This window comes from Camelus ferus, chromosome 14, assembly GCF_009834535.1.
Source record: "Camelus ferus isolate YT-003-E chromosome 14, BCGSAC_Cfer_1.0, whole genome shotgun sequence".
NCBI lineage: Eukaryota > Metazoa > Chordata > Mammalia > Artiodactyla > Camelidae > Camelus > Camelus ferus.
In genome coordinates, this window is record NC_045709.1 from 24744055 (window position 1) to 24765507 (window position 21453).

At 42.4% G+C, this 21453-nt stretch overlaps 1 protein-coding gene and 2 long non-coding RNA genes across 6 annotated transcripts in view; 2 read left to right on the forward strand and 1 right to left on the reverse strand.

The window, feature by feature from the left end:
* On the forward strand, positions 1-2063 carry LOC116668611. Its single transcript, XR_004325832.1, has 3 exons — positions 1-169; positions 316-587; positions 1508-2063. It is a non-coding gene; the product is annotated as an uncharacterized LOC116668611 (long non-coding RNA).
* The window catches only part of CDC16 (cell division cycle 16), a 38798-nt gene that overhangs the window by 1337 nt on the left and 16008 nt on the right, over positions 1-21453 (reverse strand). For 2 of the 4 annotated variants that reach the window (XM_032496555.1, XM_032496554.1), the window contains exons 13-18: positions 19082-19234; positions 17636-17699; positions 15171-15232; positions 14107-14242; positions 12536-12626; positions 9639-10122 (exon numbers count right to left, since the gene is read on the reverse strand). In XM_032496555.1, coding sequence (XP_032352446.1) covers positions 9863-10122; positions 12536-12626; positions 14107-14242; positions 15171-15232; positions 17636-17699; positions 19082-19234 — 766 coding nt within the window. In that variant the 3' untranslated portion in view covers positions 9639-9862. Of the gene's footprint in view, positions 1-9638; positions 10123-12535; positions 12627-14106; positions 14243-15170; positions 15233-17635; positions 17700-19081; positions 19235-21453 lie in introns of those variants that run through there. The other 2 variants (XR_004325830.1, XM_032496556.1) reach the window with 2 other exon arrangements.
* Positions 8149-20928, forward strand: LOC116668613. Its single transcript, XR_004325834.1, has 3 exons — positions 8149-8225; positions 10400-10410; positions 20918-20928. It is a non-coding gene; the product is annotated as an uncharacterized LOC116668613 (long non-coding RNA).

A 21453-nucleotide genomic window follows, 5' to 3' on the forward strand; every position in this document is an offset into this window, starting at 1 on the left:
GCGGTGGCCCGGCCCGCACCCCTCCCGGCCCAGCCTCCGTCTCCGCCCCCAACCGCAGGGCCCGCGCGTGCGATTCCGGGAGCCGTGGAGCCGGGCCTGCCGCGCTCCCCTGCATCCCGACTTAGGAGGGTCTAGGGGCGCACAGGTCGAAGCCCTCGCCCATGAGCGGGTCAGCGGGAAGTTCTGGTCCGGGGGACTTCGCCTTGAGCGGGGCCCTTCCCCACGGAGAAGAGCTGGCCTTTTGGCCAAAAGTTCCAGAGAATTACATACACGTGCTTAATAAGATATTTACAGCTATTTATTTTTTTCCCCAAGGAATCTGAACCTTTCATCAGAGAACAGCAGTTACATTTAAGACAAATCAAGCGACTGACAAACAGCAGAAACCGGTGGTGCATGGCTTTCCTAAACGAAGTAGAATAGACACACCAGTCAGCAGAAATTGGCCGGCAGGGAAAGAAGGTTCACTGGGCTGTCCTTAGGCCTCAGGTGGCAACGCTGACTCCTGTCTGGATTGGTGGTACAGGCTGAATTGGAGCAGCTCAGACCCGCGGCATTCACAAAACAGGGCCTTAATGTTTTCCAAGGTAATTTTCACTCAACTTTTTGAGGTATTCAGTAAATGGGACAGCAACCAAACCAGGTTCACATTTGTATGTTTTTCTTTTGCAAACATTCAGGCAATACTACTTCTGATTAGAATAGTTTATATATGTTACTTTTTAAATGCCACGTTTTTCATATTTTATATTTTCAACTGATGTTGGCTGTATTCTTCATTCATAGCACCTTTCTTCCCAGAACTTCCAAGTACAAAAATAGAAACTAGAGATGGAGCGAGTGAGGCAATAAGAGGTTGCAGGTCCTGGAAGTAAACCTAGGTTTAACGCGATCCAGTCCTTTATCCTTGAACCACTTACTACCTATGAACACACTTGAAATGTGTCACTTTACATGAGCTGAAAGACTGACAGAGTAGTTCCAAAACTGAGTTCTTTAAAACCCCACGAAGTGAGGCAGGAGCTGTTACCAATATTTCATAAAGTCTAAAGGAATCCTATCAGGAACACACCTATGACGAAGTCACATACTCTAGATCCAGAGTTTCTTTTTCTGTCTCCACTCAACTCAGTATTGAAAGTCTAGTCATGCTGATCAAAAGCTCTTATCCATGACAAAGAACAGGAAAATGTTGTTACCAGATAAAATCATTTATTACATCCTGAGGGTGGGAGGTAAGGGCAGAAGGCGCTGATGGTGAGAAATGTGGGAACCATTCATTTTAAAAATCTGAATGTTTCAGCAGTCTTTAAGAACAGAGCATAAATTTGGAGCATCTTTTTTAAAGAACTGCTCTCAATCTATTTGCAGCTTTTCTCTCTTTAATTTCTAAATATTATACAGATTAAACAACTGAGTATCTAATTGTAACTCTTTAGTGATGTTTCTAGATTGAGATAATAAAAAGGATTCTAAATCTTACACTTCACATCTGTTCTTCTTGAAGTGTTCTTGTCCTAAGGGATTTTTTTCATGACTCAGCCAAAAACCACAAAATGCTTAAATGGAGAAAACTCCTGTCCCAATCACGTGCAACGCCTTGTGCCACTTCTTCTGTCAAGATTTTGCGCCCACCATCATGACGCTATGGCTGTGGCCTCTGCCTGAACGTCCTGCCCACTTCGCTGAAGACCTCTCAGCCCAGCTGAACACTGTCCCAGCCATGATGGCTTCACTTGAGATCCCCCAGGACCTTGAGCTCACCTCCACTTACTGGTTACTAAGCTGTATCCAACGCTCGAAGGACACTCCCTAAAACCCAGAACTTGACCTCACTCAGGAAGGAACCCTGTCTTCGTTCAGCTGTGTGCCCAGCCCAGGCACTCACATGTTTGCTGGATGTCCATTTCTTGTAGTTTACCCAGAAAAAATGCCAAAATGTTCTTCTTTTCCCCCACTGTAACTTCCACCACTGTCGATTTTTAACGACTCCCTCTGATTCTTTAATTCCTGTTATTACCAATAAAGTTCTGAGAAATGGTTTCACAAAAATGACAGAACTCTAGAATTCAGGTTTGTCTGATGAAATTATTCTTTAAATAAAGTTGTATAATACAAATTTCAAGACACAGTAAATGAAATACATTTGTAAAACCGCTTATGATTTTATATGAAAAAAAAAGTGCAGCACAAAAAAAATCTAGCTTCCTACACATTGCCCAACACATCCTGTTTAAAATACTGAGAACTAAATTCAAAACCAAGCAGTGTTAAATAATCTCCAAATGTCAGTGAATATAGTAGGTAACTTTGCTTTTGCTTAACTGAACACTCCACCCATGACTGTGATCCTGGGGGAAATGCTGGTCATAGGAAGTGTTACATATTACTCCAGGTAAATTATAACCACTCTAACTGATGGATGACAGTAGCTTAAAGCAGCTGGTGATTATTACACTCCACTTTTCTTTGAAGATGACAGCATGGTCACTTAAGAAAGTTGCCTTTTTAGGAAACTAGGCATCATTACCAGAGACCAGAGAACTGAGTCATAACAGGAAAACACTTGGTAGTACAATCACACATTACCTTTCTGACACGCTGTGAAGACAACACTGATACTAGACTGCTGCTGATATGAAACAGTTTATCAAATGTCTTGAAGCTTTTGTCTCTTATGTCTTAAAGAACTGCCAGCAAGGTCATGCTTACTGATCAGGAGTTCACTCTTCCAGAAACCTAAAAAACCACACCACATGTTCAATGAAAAATCTAAATGAAGTAATATTTTGGTCTGGTGGGCCAAATAAATGTAAAAAAGTATTAATAAAATACCTTCATTTTAACTTATTTTAAAAGTGATTAGGTGCCACCATTTGATTTTCTAGCCCAGCTAAAGAGAGGGGAGGCATAAAAATAGGCACACGTGATGCCTGACAGAAGAGACAGAAAGGCATTTAAAAAGAAAAGTGAAAACTCAGTAACACACTATTTGAGTCTAAATAGCAGGAAGCAACTCATGGCACTAACAAAATAAAATGTAGGAAAGAATTCAAAAGGGACACATCACATCGAGATGGCTTCACAGGTCTTTTTCTAGCCTTCAAAGAACAAGTAACTGCTCCTTTACGTAAGCTGTTCTAGAAGGAAAAATGTCCATGTCACTTTATGAAGATAATCAGCTCAAGAAGGTAATTCATAGTAGATCAGTCTTTGATGATCCTAGTTGCAAACATCCTAAACTAAACAGCAGCTAACAAATTTGTGATGTATTAAAAACAAATACATCAAAATATGAATTAACACCAGAAGTGCAAAGAAAAGCAAGAAATAAAAGACCAAACTTTCTATCTTAAGAAAAAAACCCAAGGTCAACTTTAAATTATTAAGAGTTCATTAAGAGGTTTTTTGCCTCCAATCAACATGGAAAAATATATACTAAATTTGTCCTCATACACATGTAAACAACTAAAAACCTGGACAAAATAATACTGAGTGACAGAAACCAGATACAAATGAGTACATAATGTGTAAGTCCATGTATATAGCCCTAAAAATCCAGAAGAGGTGAAAATAATCTAATGTGTTAAAAGTCAGAACAGTAGTTAAATCTTGAGATTTTACTTGAGAAGTTACAGCTGACACCACAGAAAAACAAAGGTTCAAAAGAGACTGCTACGAACAACTATATGCCAATAAAGTGGACATTCTACAAGAAACAGACCAACGCTTAGAAAAGTACAATCTAACAAGACTCAACCAGGAAGAAACAGAAAATATGAACAGACCAGTTACCAGTAATGAAATTGAATCAGTAATTTAGAAAACTCCCCACCAAAAAAGTCCAGGACCAGATGGTGTCACAGGTGAATTCTACTACACATTTAGAGAAGAGTTAACACCTATCCTTCTCAAACTATTCCAAAAAGTCACAGAAGAAGGAACACTTCTGAACCCATTCCACGAGGCCAGCATCACCCTGATACCCAAACCAGACAGAGATCACAAAAAAAGAATATTACAGGCCAATATCACTGGTGAACATAGACGGAAAAATCCTCAAGAAAATATTAGCAAACCAAATCCAACATCACATTAAAAGGATCATACACTATGATCAGGTGGGATTTATCCCCGGGATGCAAAGATTTTTCAACATCTGCAAATCAATCAATGTGATACACCACATCAACAAATCGCAGAATAAAAACCATGTGATCATCTCAATAGATGCAGAAAAAGCTTTTGATAAAACTCAACATCCATTTATGACAAAAGCTCTCCAGAAATGGGCACAGACGGAACATACTGCAACATAATAAAGGCCATATATGACAAACCCACAGCTAACATCACACTCAATGGTGAAAAGCTGAAAGCATTTCCTCTAAGATCAGGAATAAGACAAAGATGCCCACTCTTGCCGCTTTTATTCAACATAATTTCCAAAGTCCTAGCCACAGAAATCAGACAAGAAAAAGAAGTAAAACAGAATTCAAATTGGAAAGGAAGAAGTAAAACTGTCACTGTTTGCAGATGACATGATACTGTACATAGAAAATCCTAAAGACGCTACCAGAAAACTACTAGAGCTCATCAATGAATTTGGTAAAGTTTGGAATATAAATTTAATATACAGAAATCTGTGCATTTCTATACACTAACAATGGAAGATCAGAAAGAAAAATTAAGGAAACAAACTCACTTACCATCAGATCAAAAAGAGTAAAATACCTAAGAATAAACCTACCTAAGGAGGTAAAAGACCTGTACTTGGAAGAGAATAAGACACTGACAAAAGACACGGAAGATGACACAAACATGTGGAAAGCTATAGTGTGTTCATGGGTTGGAAGAATTAATATTGTTAAAATGCCCATACTACCCAAGGCAATCTACAGATTCAATGCAATCTCTATCAAAATACCAAGGGGATTTTTCATAGAACTAAGACAAATAACTTTAAAATTTGTATGCACACACAAAAGACCCTGAATAGCCAAAATAATCTTGAGAAAGAACAGAGCTGGAGGAATCTTGCTCCCTGACTTCAGACAATACTACATGGCTACAGTAATCAAAACAGTATGGTACTGGCACAAAAACAGACACATGGATCAATGAAACAGGATAGAGCCCAGAAATAAACTCACACACTTGTGGTCAATAATCTACAACAAAGGAGGCAAGAAAATACAATGGAGAGAAGAGAGTCTCTTCAATAAGTGGTGTTGGGAAAACTGGACAGATACATGTGAAACAATGAAATCAGAACATTTTCTAACACCATATGCAAAAAATAAATTTAAAATGTATTAAAGACCTAAATGAAAGACTGGAAACCATAAAACTCCTAGAAGAAAAATAGGCAGAACACTCTTTGACATAAATTTTAGCAATATTTTCTTAGATTCGTCTCCTAAAGCAAAAGAAATGAAAGAAAGAAAAAAAACCAAAAAACAAATGGGACCTAATTAAACTTAAAAGCTTTTGCACAGCAAAGGAAACCATTGACAAAAATAGACAACCTACAGAATAGGAGAAAATATTTGCAAATGATGTGACTGATAAGGGGTTAATATCCAAAATATATAAACAGCTCATACAACTTAAAAAAAAACACAAAAACTCAGTAAAAAACAAGCAGAAGACCTGAACAGACATTTCTCCAAAGAGGACATGCAGGTGGCCAACAGGCACATAAAAAGATGCACGTGCACACTGTTAATCATCAGAGAATGCAAATTAAAACCACAATGAGATATCACCTCACACCTGTCAAAACGGCTACTGTCAAAAAGAACACAAGTAACAAATGTTGGAAAGGACGTGGAGAAAAGGGAACCCTCATACACTGTCAGTGGGAATATAAATTGGTGCATCAACTATGGAAAAGAATGGAGGTTCCTCAAAAAACTAAAAATAGAACTACTATATGATCCAGCAATTCCACTCCTGGGTAAGTACCCCAAAAAAACACAAAAACAGTAATTCAAGCAGATACATGCACCCCAATGTTCACAGCAGCACTATTCATAATAGCTAAGATATGGAAGCAACCTAAGTGTCCATCAACAGAAGAATGGATAAAGATGTGTGAGATACATATATATATATATATATATAACAGTATTACTCGGCCATAAAAAAGTAAAAATTTGCCATTTGCAACAACATGGGTGGACTTCGAGGGTATTATGCTAAGTGAAGTAAGTCAGAGAAAGAAATACCATATGATATCACTTATATGTGGAATCTAAAAAATGCAACAAACTAGTGAATATAACAAAAAAGAAATAGATATAGAGAACAAACTAGTAGTTACCAGTGGGGAGAGGGAAGGGGAGGGGTGAGACAGGGAAGGGGATTAAGAGGTACAAACTACTATGTATAAAATAAATAAGCTACAAGAATGTACTGTACAACACAGGGAATATAGCCAGTATTTTGACTTTAAATGGAATACAATCTTTAAAAATTGTGAATCACCATTGTACACCTGTGACTTATATAATATTGTACATCAACTATACTTTGATTAAAAAATGAAAAAAATGACGTTACTGATAATCATCTGCTTATTTTACATGGATTCAGAAGATACAACAAGTATAAACATACATGTATCTAATAAGAGAGCCGGAAAGCTGTCCTTTAAAGATGAGAAATGCCTGTTTGTGCCACTTCTGTTCAGCAAAATACTAGAACTGGTTTAGCCAACAGTTATGCAGGGAAAAGAAACAAAAGGAATCCAAACTGGAAAGGAAGAAGTAAAACTACTTCTCTTTGCAAACGACATGATCCTATTACATAGAAAATTCTGAAGAACACACACACACACACACACACACACACGTACAATTTGTTAAAACTAATAAACACATTCAGGATACAAAGTCTACAAACAAAAACCAGTTCTAACTCTATACACTAGAAATGAATAATCCAAAAATAAAATTAAGAAAACAATTCCATTCACAAAAGCATTGAAAAGAATAAAATACTTAGGAATAAACTTAACCAAGGAGGTGAAAGACTTGTACAATGGAGACTGTAAAACACTGCTGAAAGACATTAAAGATAAATAAATGAAAAGACATCCTGTGTTTATGGATCAAACATAATATTAAGAAGACACACAAATTCAATGAAATCCCTATCAAAATCCCAATGGTTTTTTTGTCCCAGAAATGGAAAAAAGAAAAACCCTAAAATTAATATGGAAATTCAAGGAACCCAAAATAGTCAAAAGAACCATGAAAAATAACAAAGTCGGAGAACTCACACTTTCCTACTTCAAAACTTATTACAAAACTAGTTAACAAAACAGTGTGGCACTAGCATACAGACACACACAGGGACCAAAGGAACAGAGTTCAGAGCCCAGAGCCCACCCTCATATTTATCATCAGTTCAACACGGGCACCAAGACCATTCAACAGGACAAGGACAATAGTTTCTTCAAGAAATGGTGCTGGGAAACTGGACATCCACATGTAGAAGAATGAAGCGGGACCTCACACCATATACAAAAATTAACTCAAAATGGATCAAGGACCTAACTGTGAGACCTAAAACTATAAAAATCTCAGAAGAAGACATAGTGAAACTCTGCATAACCTTGGATTTAGCAAGTTTCTTAAATATGACACCAAAAGCACAGTCTACAAAAGTCAAAGATGAAAGAAAAAAATAAATTGGATTTCATTAATTTAAAAACTTTTGGGTATCAAAGTACATAATTAAGGGAGTCAAAAGACAACTCAAAAAATGGGAGAAAATACATGCATACTTTGGACCTAACAATGGTTTAATATCAAAAATCCACAAAGCACTCCGGCAACTCAACAAGATAAACAACTCCATTTAAAAGTGCGCAAAGGATCTGAATAGACATTTCTCCAAAGAAGAAACACAAATGGCCAATGAGCACAGGAGAAGCTGTTCAACATCACTAGTCACTAGGGGAATGCAAATCAACCAAAATGAGGTGTTACTTCCACCTACTATGATGGCTACAGTCAATACAAAAAACAAAAAAACCCAGTAAAAACCAGCAGTGAGGATGCGGAGAAACTGAAACCCTCATGCACTGTTGGTGGGAATGTAAAATAGTGCAGCCACTGTGAAAAAAGTGTGCCACATCCTCAAAAAGTTAATATTGCCAGTAGCTAAAAGATGAAAACAACCCAAGTGTCCACCAACAGATAAATGGTAGGTAAGTGGTAAACATACACATACTGGAATAGCATTCAGCCACAACACTATGGAATGAAGTTCTGATAAAAGCTCCAACATGCTAATATTATGCTAAATAAAATGAACGAAACAGAAGAGGACAAATACTGTATGATTCCACTTACATGAAATTATCCAGAATAGGCAAATTCAGAGACAGAAATTAGCTTAGAGATTACCACAGGCTGAAGGCGGGACGAGTGGGGAATTACTGCTTAATGGGGACAAAGTTTCTGTTTGCAGTCATGAAGAAAAGCTGGAAATAAATGCCACTAAATTATACACTTGAAAACGGTGAAAAAGGCTATCTGTCCGCACCTGCACACACGTTGTTTCTCAGCGCATTAGGTGAGCAGAGGCAGAGCCCCGTACACGAACCCCCCCCAACACCTGTCTCGCACTAAGTGGTGCAGCTGTCACCAACAGCGCTCGCGATTGTTCACTGAAGGCCACAGTTTATGTCCTGTGCACTTCACCAAAAGGAAAGTCACAGGGACACAGGAGCCCAGCTCAGAGAGCTCCAATGGCCAAAGCTGAAACAACTGAAGCCACAAAATAAATAATATTAGTACAGAATTTTAACCTAAAATAGGAAATATATATAACAGCAGTCTACACTGATAAATAAATAAATGGGATAAATAAAACGAATAAATAAATTGGAGAGAAGAGATGAAATTTCATTACAGAAAAATTCCAAATAATATGTGCAGATACCCCCACCCCACAATCCCGAGGATGGAGCTTAAACCCTAGTCCGACGGAGGGTGGGCTGGGCCTAGTGATTGACATCTAAGAACACAGCACAGCAAGGGAAACGCTGACTACAGTGCAGAGGCCTGGCAGACACCACTGTCACCAGGGACAAGGCCAACACCTCCTGCGGGCACCACGCTGGCCTTGGGCACCCTGACGTGATGTGAGGAGAAAGGTACTTCACAACTGAGGTATTTTCCCCAAAACCCTTAACCCTAGTCTAATCATGAGAAATACTCAAAACTAGTTAACAAAACAATCATGAGACGTACTCAAAACAAACTCAAAATTGAGGGACACTCTAGAAAATATCTGACAAGTCCTCCTCAAAACTGTTCAGCTCATGACAGACAAGAGGTGCCTGGGGGAAGTGGAGACTGGGCCGTGTGGCCCCTGGGCACAGGCACAGGAAGAGGACATCAGTGGGAAAATGGGTGATACCCAAGAGTCTGGAGTTTAGCTGCTGGAAACATACCAACGTGGGTTTCTTAGTCATGATAAAAGTCCCATGGGATGCAAGATGTTATCAACGGGGGACCAGGTGAGGATGTACGGAAGCTCTCTGTACGACCTTTACAGGTTTTCTGTAAATCTAAAATTAGTCCAAAATAAAAATCTACTGAGAAAGAAAAAAAGACGTAAACGAGGGTTTACCTTCTTTATTTCACTTCATATAGCTATTCTGTAGGGCCAGAAAACATGTGCTGCAAAGGTGTGCCATCCAGTCCCTCAGGCCAGGTCTCCACTCCCGAATGCAGACGTGTGGCTGGGGTGCGTGATGAGCGTGATGAGCGACGGGCAACTCTCGAGCCACAGGAGGATGAAACGCTGACCTCTCCAGGACGGCGTGGAAGCGGCCCGCATGGAATCACATACTGTGGTCCGACATGGACGTCTCTAACATCATGTCGCTTTCATTCATTTCAATTTCAAATGCTTCCTCCAAGGAAGGTCTGGAATCTGGAGTCTTCCTTGAGGCCACCAGCGGCGCAAGCCCTGCTTCCTCCACAGTCTGTTTTTCTGCCTCAAATTCCCTGAAATCCCACGGGGGTGAGATAATGTTTTTTAGCGTCTTCATTGTATGCACGTCAAAGTCGTAGCACTTTAACTTGTCTTTAATGTCTGCTCCTAGAAAGAGAGAAATGCCAGAGTAAGAACAAAGTAAGAGATTCCACTTACCTGCCATTTCCATCGATACATAACACTGCTCCGTCATTTAGGCCGAATGTACTTTCAGGGGCACAAGCACAGCTTGGGAGAAAGACTGTTCCAGTCACTCCCCTGCTCTTTTGATTCTTACTATGAAGGGCGACGGCCGGGAGGACGTTCAGAAGCACAGGCAGGTTCGGCCTAGTGGGGCTCAGCAGCCTCCGCACCTCCGAGGCCATTACCTTTGTGAGGACAGGTAAAACATCTGTCCCACTCGGCACTGTTTCTCCAGACCTTGCCTAACTTCATAGGACTTCTGCATTTAAGCCTTACAACTCCTCCTCGGACAAGCGTGGAAACTAAGCCTCACACTGGCCCCAAAGCCGCTACTGAGTGGTAAAGCTGAGATTCCAGCCCAAGGTCTTCAGGATGACAGAGTTCAAGTCCCTTCTTTGTTTTTTAAGTTTTAAAAAATTGAGCCATGACATACAATCCAAAAAGCGTGCACAGCTAGGTGACTTCTCACCTATGTGCACACCCACATCAGCACCACCAGACCAAAACAGAACACTCCCAGCTCTTAGAAAACCTCCTCAGGCCTCTCTAATGAACACTTCGCTTTTCAATCACTACTCCAATTCTTCTACCACCGATTAGTTTTGCTTATCACTAATCTCCATAAAAATGGAATTAATCATATATATATTCTTTTCTGGTCAAAATCTGTGAGATTCACACATGCCACAACACGACTCAGCAGCTGGTCCCTGAAGTGCGCATTGGTCTCCATCTCCTACTGACGCACAGTCGGTCATGTGCAGGAGACACTGCCAGGAATGAAGCTGCTGTGTGCAATCTTGCGAGTGAATACCAACTCACTGAGCCACCTGTTTCTCCTGGGCATAACCCAGGAGCATAACCGCTACATCATAAAGTCGGTGTGGCAGGTCACTCACTGCCCTAACCACCCCCAACGAGCCACACCTCCCATCACCCATGCCCCTGACCCTGACCCTCCTGTGTGGACTCTGCACATAGTCGCGTCGCTCATACTGATGTACAGAATGCGATGAAAGTGACTTTGTGCGACTCCCAGACCAAGAGGTCTTGAAGGTTTGGATACTGCCCCTCGGGACCCTGAGGCCACGGTGCTATGAAGAGACTGGGATACAGACCCACGGAGAGCCCAGCTGTTCCAGTGAGAACCCCACAGACGAGGCCATTCTGGACGTCGGCCCCACCAAGTGAACGAGACCACCAAGCAAGCCAGCCAGCCCGCAGGCTGCGAGGAGCAGTGTGTCTCTGTGGTTGGAGCAGCGTCAGGCGGCAACAGGTAACAGATATGACAGGCCTGCTACACGTCAGCAGCTGTGTTGTTAAACAGTTTTCCAAAGAGGTTTTACCTGCTGGACCCCCACCAACAACCAGTAATGCACGCGTCATCACCAACACGAGGAGCTACCGGCACCTCGCACCTTTAGCCACTCTGGCAGGTCCACAGTGCTGCCTCACTGTGGTTTCTGCTTCACTTTCCTGGTAAGTAATGGTACTGAGCACCTTCATTTGCTTTCTAATTATCTGAATGTCCTCTTTGGTGAAGCTCCTGTTCAAGTATTTTGCCCATTTTTGGCTGAACTTTCCCTTACTGTAGGATTTCGTATTCACGACACAAGTTCTCTGATAAGCCTATATATTGTGGTGACTTCTCCTGGTCTATGATATGCCATTTTGCTCTGTTAATAGTGTTTTTGGATAAACATTAGTTCTTAATTTTATTGAAGCCTAATTTACCATCTTTTCCTCCTAACAGCTTTTACATCCTGTTAAAGAAATCTTTGCCTACCCCGAAGTCCAGGTCTCAAAACTTAACCTCACTGAAACCCTCCTTACCTTAAAATGTTCGTAACTAAATGACGCCCAAGTGCAGCAACTCCATACAAGCTTATCTTATGACTCGCTAATCTTAAAAAAAAAAAAAAGTTAAAGAACTATCTAGCGCTGTAATATGAATGTAAGCCGACTTACTGTCCCACTGAAGCGCAAAGATTAACATGCTACACTTTGCTTACTTGTTTATTAGAAAAATCTCTCAAGATTTCTTTCAGTGTTGCAATTAGATTGATTCCTGTACATCACACTGCTTTATGCATATTCTGTAACAGTATTTTGCTTATAGTAGTACTCAACTTTAAACTGAATGGACACTTAATGAATCACTAATTCCCACAACATTGTTCAACTGAAATAAATGAAGTTCCTTGATATTAACGCAGTTAGGATGATTAGAAAGATAAACTGAGGACAGTGCATGAGAATTTGAGAAACCTAAACAGAGATAAACGACAGTCTAAACAACGGAATACAACATCAACAAGAATAATTATAATCTCACCAATATAGGCTTCAGAGTCACCAATGTACATTTCAATGCAGTGACCAAGCATCGTGACAGAAAAGGTGTCATCTCGCCGAAGACCCAGGGCCTGCCAGGAAAGACGCAGCTTGGTTATTACAGGAAAACTTACTTCCTTCTCTTTGGCTAAAAATAGTCCCACAGGACGCAATTCAACATACTCCAGGGAATCCAGGATGGGGGTGGAGGAAGTGAGAGTTGTGGGGACACAGCCATCACCAGGGGACACGTCTCGATACTGCTGAAACTGGGTGACAGGACACAGAGGGTCATCACACTGTTCTTTTCCTTTTCTGTGTCTGAAACTCCCTCCTCCAGAAGATGGTAAAGACTCCACCTCCACAGAGAGCCCTTTGTTATTAACTAAATCACAGAAGACACGTACAGACATCTGAAAGGCCACATGAACTATAAAGCTGCCAGTCACACTTGTGAGTCGCTCCGTGCGTGCTCTAGGTGTCTCAGCGGTTCCTCAGGATCATCCTGCCTGAAAGTCTCTCTATCACTCACAAATTTCACCTTTAAAACACAGAATTTTCTCATATTTTATCTCTTTCTCCAAATACAGTTATTTCACCATTTTTTTCAAATTCTAGCACTTCTGAACTGGGGAAGTCTTTCAACCGGAGGTTCCTTAGTACTGCGGTCAGCCAGCCACAGCTGTGATCAGGGTACATGCATCAGCATTGTGGACTTGGTGGCCTCGTTGGTGGCATGCACTAGACCACAGACCACGTGAGGAACACTTAAAGAAGACACCTGAGTTGTGGCTGTCATCTAAAAACCTTCTGGTGACCCTTTCTGGCAGAGCCAATGCCACTGGCCGGGAGGAACCTGAAGGAAGAGTGGGGTGTGAGCACTGACACCAGGACACAATTTGGGGAAAACAGGAATATTGATTTAGAAGAACCAAACTCTGAGTGTGAAGAACTGAACATCTTTCATTTATATCTTCTTTTTTTATGTAGGTATTAGAGTGATCCCTGATAAAAATCTATGTCCTCATACGTCCAAAAGAACACTTTTTCTAAGTACAAAGAAAATCTGAAACAATAGGCTAGAACTGTGTTAAAGTTTAAATGGCAGCGTATTTGTTTCGTGTGATCATCTTGCTTACTAATGGTGTCTCAGACTTGATGAAATACTGTGTATGGATTAAGGAGAGAGTCTTTCCTTGTGATGAATGCAAACAGTTTGTCCATCTACTAATGCGGTCTGAGGGAATTAGTTACAGTCATAAATAGGAGAGCTCCCTGAGGGCTCCCACAGACGCACACCCAGCTGAGACTGCGCTGGCGAATACCCCAGACCCGCGTCTCACTGATACTCAGGACGGGTCTCACAACTGTTTCTATTCTGATGAGCACTGTACAACGTGCACAGACTCTTCTCTGCAAAGAAAACAATAAAATACAGGTTGCTTGAAGAATTTTAAAGCATAAACTTAAACCGTACTTTTGTAAAGTAACAAAACACTGCCTAGAAGAGATCTTAAAAAAAAAGTGGTAAATGTAACAAGATTTAAAGTTAGACACAAACGAGAGACATACTGTGTGGAAATAGTCAACAGCGTTCTCAAAGTTGCCCATCAGACTGTGAATGTACCCGATGGCAGAGTAGGTGGACGCGTTCTGAGGGATGAGCACGAGGGCCTGGCGGTGGTAGTCCAGGGCCTCCGTGTACTTCCTGTGAGGGAGGCAGGAGGGAGGAGGACAAGAGGAGAGAACAATCAGTGGGTACCATGTCCGGAAAAGCATGCGCCTACAAGAACACACAAGAAAGAAACTCCTTCCTCTATCAGAGTAACGTCCAGACTGTGACAGCCTCCACCCCACCAGTGTGTCTAACCCCCTCCGTGTGTCCTCCTGCCTTCCCGCCGGGGTGGCACTCCTGCAGGGCTATCAGCTGCCTTCTGTGTGGGGCCTGGTGTGGAGCCTGGCGGGAGACTGAAAGCAGAGCCCCACTCTCGACCATCACCCGGCAGGGTCTTCTGGATGTGAAGACAAGTCCCCCACACCAGTGGTGGTTAAAAGCAACCAGACAGCTATGCTTTAAGGTCCACAGGACTTACTGGGAGCAGCATGTCCCAAAACTCTCCGGAATCCTTGCCCTGTAAAACCTTTTGTGAGAAAAAGGTTTTGTGCTCAAAAATGTTTGGGAAATGCTGCAGTTCATTAATAAATAGTAAAGACTCCAAGAAATCCTGAAAAACCTGCTAAATTCTGAGTAGCCTCAAGTTTCCCAAACTCATTTAACCAAAGAATCTATTTTTCAATTGTCATTGTTTGTCACATCACAAAACTGGTAACCAGAGGAAAACAGAGAGTGAGGGATGGATACGGTTTTAATTGGGGCCTGCTGTCTTAATTCTCCCAATTCTGAACATTAAAAATTTTTAATCTAAGAAAATAAAAGTTATTATAATTCTCAATGTATTTCTAAAGTAAAATTATACCAACAGAGATGATAAAAACAATTATTTTGGTCCTTGTTAAATCTGAGTAGCCAAGTACAAGAAAGCTGGAGGATCTTATAAAATGTGGAAAAGGCTACACAAAAGTAAGCAAAGTTTTAGTCACAAAGAATATTTCTAAAAATGCTTTACTTCACTTACTTAAGTTTTCTGCAGACATGCCCCAAGTTGTTCAACAAAGGTTCCCATTTGTCAACTGTCACCTAAAACAGAGCAACATCAGATGCAGGGTTTACACTGTGCTTTTCAGCCCAAGCGTCTGCATCGGGCTGACTCAAGCATCTTCATGAGCGAGGGGCTCCCTCCTGGTGCTCCCACAGCACCAGGCAAGAGTGTCCAGCGCCTCCAGCTTCCCTACCAGACGAGACATCCTGAGGACTCCAGTATCCCAACAGTACAACTTGTCAAGGAGCCCTCTGTGCTGAAGAAGTTCAAATTTACCTCCAGGCCAGAGCTTTCCATCTGCCTCCCAAATATCTCTACTCAGAAATCTCACAAGTACTTCAACCCCAATGAGCCACATGCTGAACTCTTACGCTGTCTCTCCTGCCATCCCAGCTCCCCAGTGTCACCCCTGCCCTCAGCACCCACGTCCTCCCTGACCGCTCCAGGGTCACCGAGGCCTGTTCATCAGCCTCTTCATCAGAACTGCACCCCCATTAACAAGACCTGTGGGCCTCGTGAGTCTGACCGGACTGCCCGTCCTAACCCTCTCACTGTCCTGCCACCTCAGGACAAGGCGCAAACTCTCACGTTGTCTTTAAGGTCCCTGAAGACCTGCACTCAGCCCTCCCACCCTGTTTCTTGACATTCTCTGTGAGCTCAAAATCCGCGCCACACTGACCCAGCTCCAACTTCACATGCACCATTCTCTACACCTGAAAACACCCCTTTCCTTATTTCTGCCGCCTGCCGTCCATCCGTCCTTTAGAACTGAGGTGTGTGTCCTCGTGGCCGCAAGGCCTCCTGGACCTGCCCTCAAGTCTGCGAGGCCTCCCTTACTCCATCCACCAGAGCGGGTCCGTGCACTGTCATCACTGCCAGTTTACTTGTGCACGCGCCCTGACAGACCTGAAGACAGTCAACACCGAACCATTCTCTGTTCCCTCCCAATGCACAGCTCAGAGCCTCAGACACAGCTGACGTGAGCAGTGAGTCAGGACCAGGTGAACAAACACACCTGGGCCGCACTCTCTGCCCTGGGCCTGGCTCTAGGAGGCGCTGCCCACGTCGGCAAAATAAATCTTAATGATTCCTGGGCACAACTGCTTTCCTGTGGCTACTCTGACATTTGCTGCAGTTTATAACTAAGTCACACAGTATCTCCCCCTCTGCATATAACCCTTTAATGGGCATTCTGAAAGGTTAATAGTCTTGTGCTTTCGTAATTAAACCATTACTTTAAATGTCTGTAAGAATCCAGTGTCTTCTGATCATCACTGCTTTAGGACAGTGCAGCCCAAACTTCTCTGTGCCTGAGAACCACCTGGGGACCTTGCTAACCCTGCAGACCCTGGCTCAGTAGGAGTGAGGGTCTGCACCTCTAACGAGCTCTAAGGTCCAGTCTGATGCGGCTGGTCCAGTCTTGAGTAGCAAGGTCCTAAGGGATTTGAAACCCTTTGAAAACTGGCAAGGTGGTAAGTGGCAACCTATACTCCAGAAACATGTATTGCCCAGCCCACCCGAGGCTGAGCTGTGGAAGAGCCTGTTTCACGTACCTCCACGTGCAGACACTCAGAAGTACAGTGTTTCTAAGCTCATCTGACAAATAAGAAGACAGCAAAGTAAACAAAGCTCTGTCTCCAGGGACAGGTAAACTGCCACCTGGCAGGGCCCCGGGGAGCTGTGTCTGCCTCAGGAAAGAGGAACTCGCAACGAAGGAAGATGCGGGCTGTGGGCAAGTGTGCCAGACAGGAACAGAACGAAACTGGGAAGTGATAATCAGACAGAATAAAACAACACAGGTGAGAATAAAAAGAACCAGGAACCAAAGAGTGGCAACAAGCAAGCCCACAACCCCAGAAGCTCACAGTATCTAAAGCTGTTGTCATTTTAATGTAACACCAGTGCTGACACAGCCACGCTGGCTGGAAAGTTTGTTAGCACAAATTCACACATGCTTCACACGACGGACCCTAGTTAAAGGCCTAAATACGCATCAAGTACCAGGTAAGGAAGCGCAATGAGAGGTCTGATTTAATGACATCTAACCCTTTTCCGCATCCCAGATTCCTGGAATCAAAGACGAGGTTCTTAAGTTCTCAAAAAGGACATGCTGGATGCCACACTGCCTACCAGCTTCCACTAATCATCACATATTTCCCATATCAAATATATTCTGTCTAATCCCACAGCCCAAAACTAGAGCCTCTTAAGAAGCAAACAGCCAACACCTGCCCTCTCAATTAGAAACAAACTCACTTTGCACCATGTGGAAAAACACTTTGCACCAGGACAGGTCAAACATTAACAAACACCTGCTATGATAAACACTAGGTTATTACATTCAAGGCAAGACACACTGTCTAACAGTATTTTTTTTTCATTTAATAGTAAACACAATTATGAGTGTGTGTGTGTGTATTTACAGGTATTACATAGAATACCTCATTGCCAATTGCTTTGATTTTTTCCAAAGCATCGAGAAACCATTTTTCCGCTGTTTTCCATCTGAAATAGAGGGGAAAAGGTTGCAGGTTATTCAAAATTAGCATGTACAAACATTTTAAGAAAAATGTATCTCTTTCCAGTAATATTGAGATACGAGGTAAACTTCTGAAAATAGTTTATTAAAATTCAAATTTAAGTGAGATAAATGACTCAACATCACAAGAGGCGATGATTTTAGGAGATACAGCATATTCTCAACATTCTAGGAAATTATCTTCTGCGAAGTCACTGTGAGCCCCACTCCAGCCAGTGCCAAACACCCGCTCCCGGGGAAAGACTGCAAACTCTGCTCACATCTTCACCACGTGCTCAGTGTATCTGTTCCGTACCTGCTTCTCTTTGGCAACACCTTACTTAGCGTATGGTGCTGACTCACAGCCCTGAGCCCACGCCAGCAGCACAACCACCCCACCCCCCACCACCAGGGCTCATTGGACATGTGTTCTGCCCAGCACCCGCCTCCATGCTTCGGACACTACCTGGCACCTCAGCACTCCATCTGGGAGCACTTTAAACAGTGAAATAGCCAACAAAAGGCACAAAAATGGGGGGGGGGGCACCAAATGGACTGCAGAAAGAACACTTGCTCACAGTATAGGGGTGGAAACAAGAAGGCAGAACAACTTGTTTGACCTCCACTGGGACACACCCTCGTTCGCATATGTGAAAACACTGTCAAGTACCGACTTCAGGGTGACAAATAAATTGACTGCATATTAAATTGTTACTATACATTATTAAAAAGGCTCCAAACTCTTTTATAAATACTAGATAATCCAGTTTTTAGAATACACACAAAAAACACTACAGTAGTACTAATTTACTGTTTTAAAACTTATATAGTTTAGTGCAAAGGACTATAGATAGTTCTTTTTCTAATTGACACTGAACTACTTATTCTATAAATATTCAAGACTACAGTAATGCTTCAGCTACCAACCAGGAAACTCAGAAACTGGGTCATTCTAATTGGTTTCATTTTCAGATTAACTGGTAACTGAAAAAGAAGTATTTCTGTTTCAAAATTGTGCGAAATCTTTCTCAAATGTGTGAACCAAACTCCTAGCCAGCAAAGAGATGACCAAGGATTCCGCAGGGCCTCCAGGCCAACCTGTGGGCTCCAGTGACTTGACAGAGTTGGCAACAACTGTCCCATCCTAGAACTAACAGCTGGTGACAGCCCACAGCAAAGGAGACCAAAACTCAGGCTTAGCATTTCTAAAGAATTCCAAGGTAACACTTGTTATTCTCTTTAACTGTCCACCTCCTTCCCTAAAATAAACATCTATGAAGAGTCACTCTGATCAGTTAAGCTCTAGTGATGAAGGTTTTGTTCTGTTTACAGAAGAGGAGCAGAAGGGCTTGGGCCTTTCAGTACTTACTCTCCATTCTGAAACGCAACCACGCCAACCTCATGCATAACAAATGGATCTTCTGGTGCGATGCTTAGAGCTTGGCCGAAGAATCTTTCAGCCAGTTTTGAGTTATTGGTCAATCCATATTCTAATCCAATATAAAGCATTGGCAAATGACACCTAAAAATATTGGAAAATTTCACATATTCAACACCAAAAGCTTTGTAACTTAGCAGATGTCAAATCCCACCTGCAAAAATAATTTTAAAACCTTCCCTTTTTTCTAACACTTCATTTACTTATATTTAATGAATGTTTAATGGGCTTTTAGACTAATCAGCTGCCACTTCTAGACTCTATCAGCAACCTGTTTACCCTTATTTTTCATTCTTCTGTAGTAAAAAACAAAAACAAAACCCTCTAAAGTAGAAGGGCTGGCCCCCAGCAGACTGTCTTCTTCCTTCTCCTTCCCTGACTCAGCGACGTTCACCCCTCACGACTGCGTTCAAGTTCCACTTCCCTTTGCGAAGCTGCTTCGGACCCTCCACCTAAACAGCTCTGCATTCCTTCAGTTGCTATGGGTGTGCGCTGAAGAGCTCAGAACCGCGTCGTGCGCACCCTATTTTCATGCCTCTGTAGCAGTCCAGGCCCAGAATAACTAACCTTAACTGAACTTTCATCTCCTCACCCTGTCAGACCAGGGAGCACAGGAAGATAACCTTTCTTTGAAGACGGATTTGACCCCGTCCACGCGATGTGCACTGGCTCTAATCTGCAATTACGACTGAAGTCAGACTGTCCTGTCTACAGAAGGGTCGTGAAGAGCCTCTACATGTGTTTACCTGGAGGAAGTACTTCCGAAATGCAGTTAGGAGCTCCAAAAGTCTATTCCTCCAACAACTGTCAGAATAAACTCCAGAACTTTGGAAGTTACCCAACAGCTTACAACAGTCTGAGGAGTATTTACTCTAGAAAAAACAGCTGAGTCTCAGAACGGCAAACCCTGTGACACTGAACTTGTCCGATTCTCACCTCCTTTTCCCCAGCTCCACACCAGCTGAGAAAACTAGCAGCCTGGCAGCCACTGGAGGGGACAAAATGCATCTGGGGCTCCTGAAACACTGACAGAGGACTGTCACAATGTGCCCCATCTGGTAGATCCTTGGAAAGGCCCATTCATGGCTTATCTCTATCTGATCTGACTCAGAGCTCACCCAGAAAAACATCTACCTACCAGGGCATTTGTTGAAAAGAACTGGTGGTAACTGTTTAACATGAACCTGAGGCAGCTGTACCAACTGAGGCAAACAAGAGGCTGACCAAAACCTTACAGGAAATCTGGGGAACAAATGTCCGTAAGGGGTTTGAAGAACCCCAACATATTCCTAGGGACCCAGAAGGCCACACACAGGGCCATACGCATGCACAGGAAAGGCTGGAGAAGGCCCCAGTCTCCCATCTCTGGATGACCCTGGGGCTCAGTGCAAGCAGTAAGTGTAGAGGGCTAGGCAGAAGTATCAGCCATGGGAACACTGCCGGCATGCCCTTGTACAGAGCAGGGTCCTTCAGAAGAGGGGGAGACTCATTTCAAGCTTGGAAAGAACCTGTCATGTGGCCTCATGTGATGAAGGACACAGACTTCACAGAACTTTTAAAAGTCCAGCAAAGTCATCAAATAAATAGCCACAACAAATAGCAAGAACAAACTCTGGGGTAGAGCAGGGTCAATCTGATTTCCAGAACTGCCACATTATATTGCTTGAAATGTCCAGTTACAATAAAAAATAAAGAGACACACAAAGAAACAGGCAAGTACGGCAACACACAGGGGGACAAAGGCAGGCCACAGAAACTACTCTGGAGGAAGACCACACACTGGGTTTACCAGAGAAACACTGTAAACTATTTTTAATACCCGAAGAACTAAAGGGAATTATGTCTACAAAACTCAAGTAAGAGAACAAGGTCTCACCAAACAGGACAACAACAGATACAAGTTATAACAAAGAACCAAACAGAAAATCTGGAGCTGAAAAGTAAAATAACTAAATAAAAAACTTACTAGGAGAGTTCATCGGTAGTTCGAACAGGCAGAAGAAATCCGTGAACATGAGTAAGATCAAATGATTACCCAGTCTGAGGAGCAGACAAAGGAATGAAAGGAAGGAACAGTCCCACAAGCTTTTGGGACACCATCAAGCACTTCAACACATGCACGATGGCCCCAGAGGGTGAAGGGGGAAAGGAAGGGGTGGGGAAAGAAAGAATACTGAAAGCAAACAACACTTGGGCCAAACACATCCCAAAGCTCAAAAACCTCCCAAGCAATCCCTACCTAGACAAACCACAGTCAAACCACTGAAAAAGACTAAATAAGTAAGTAAACAATAAACTAATAA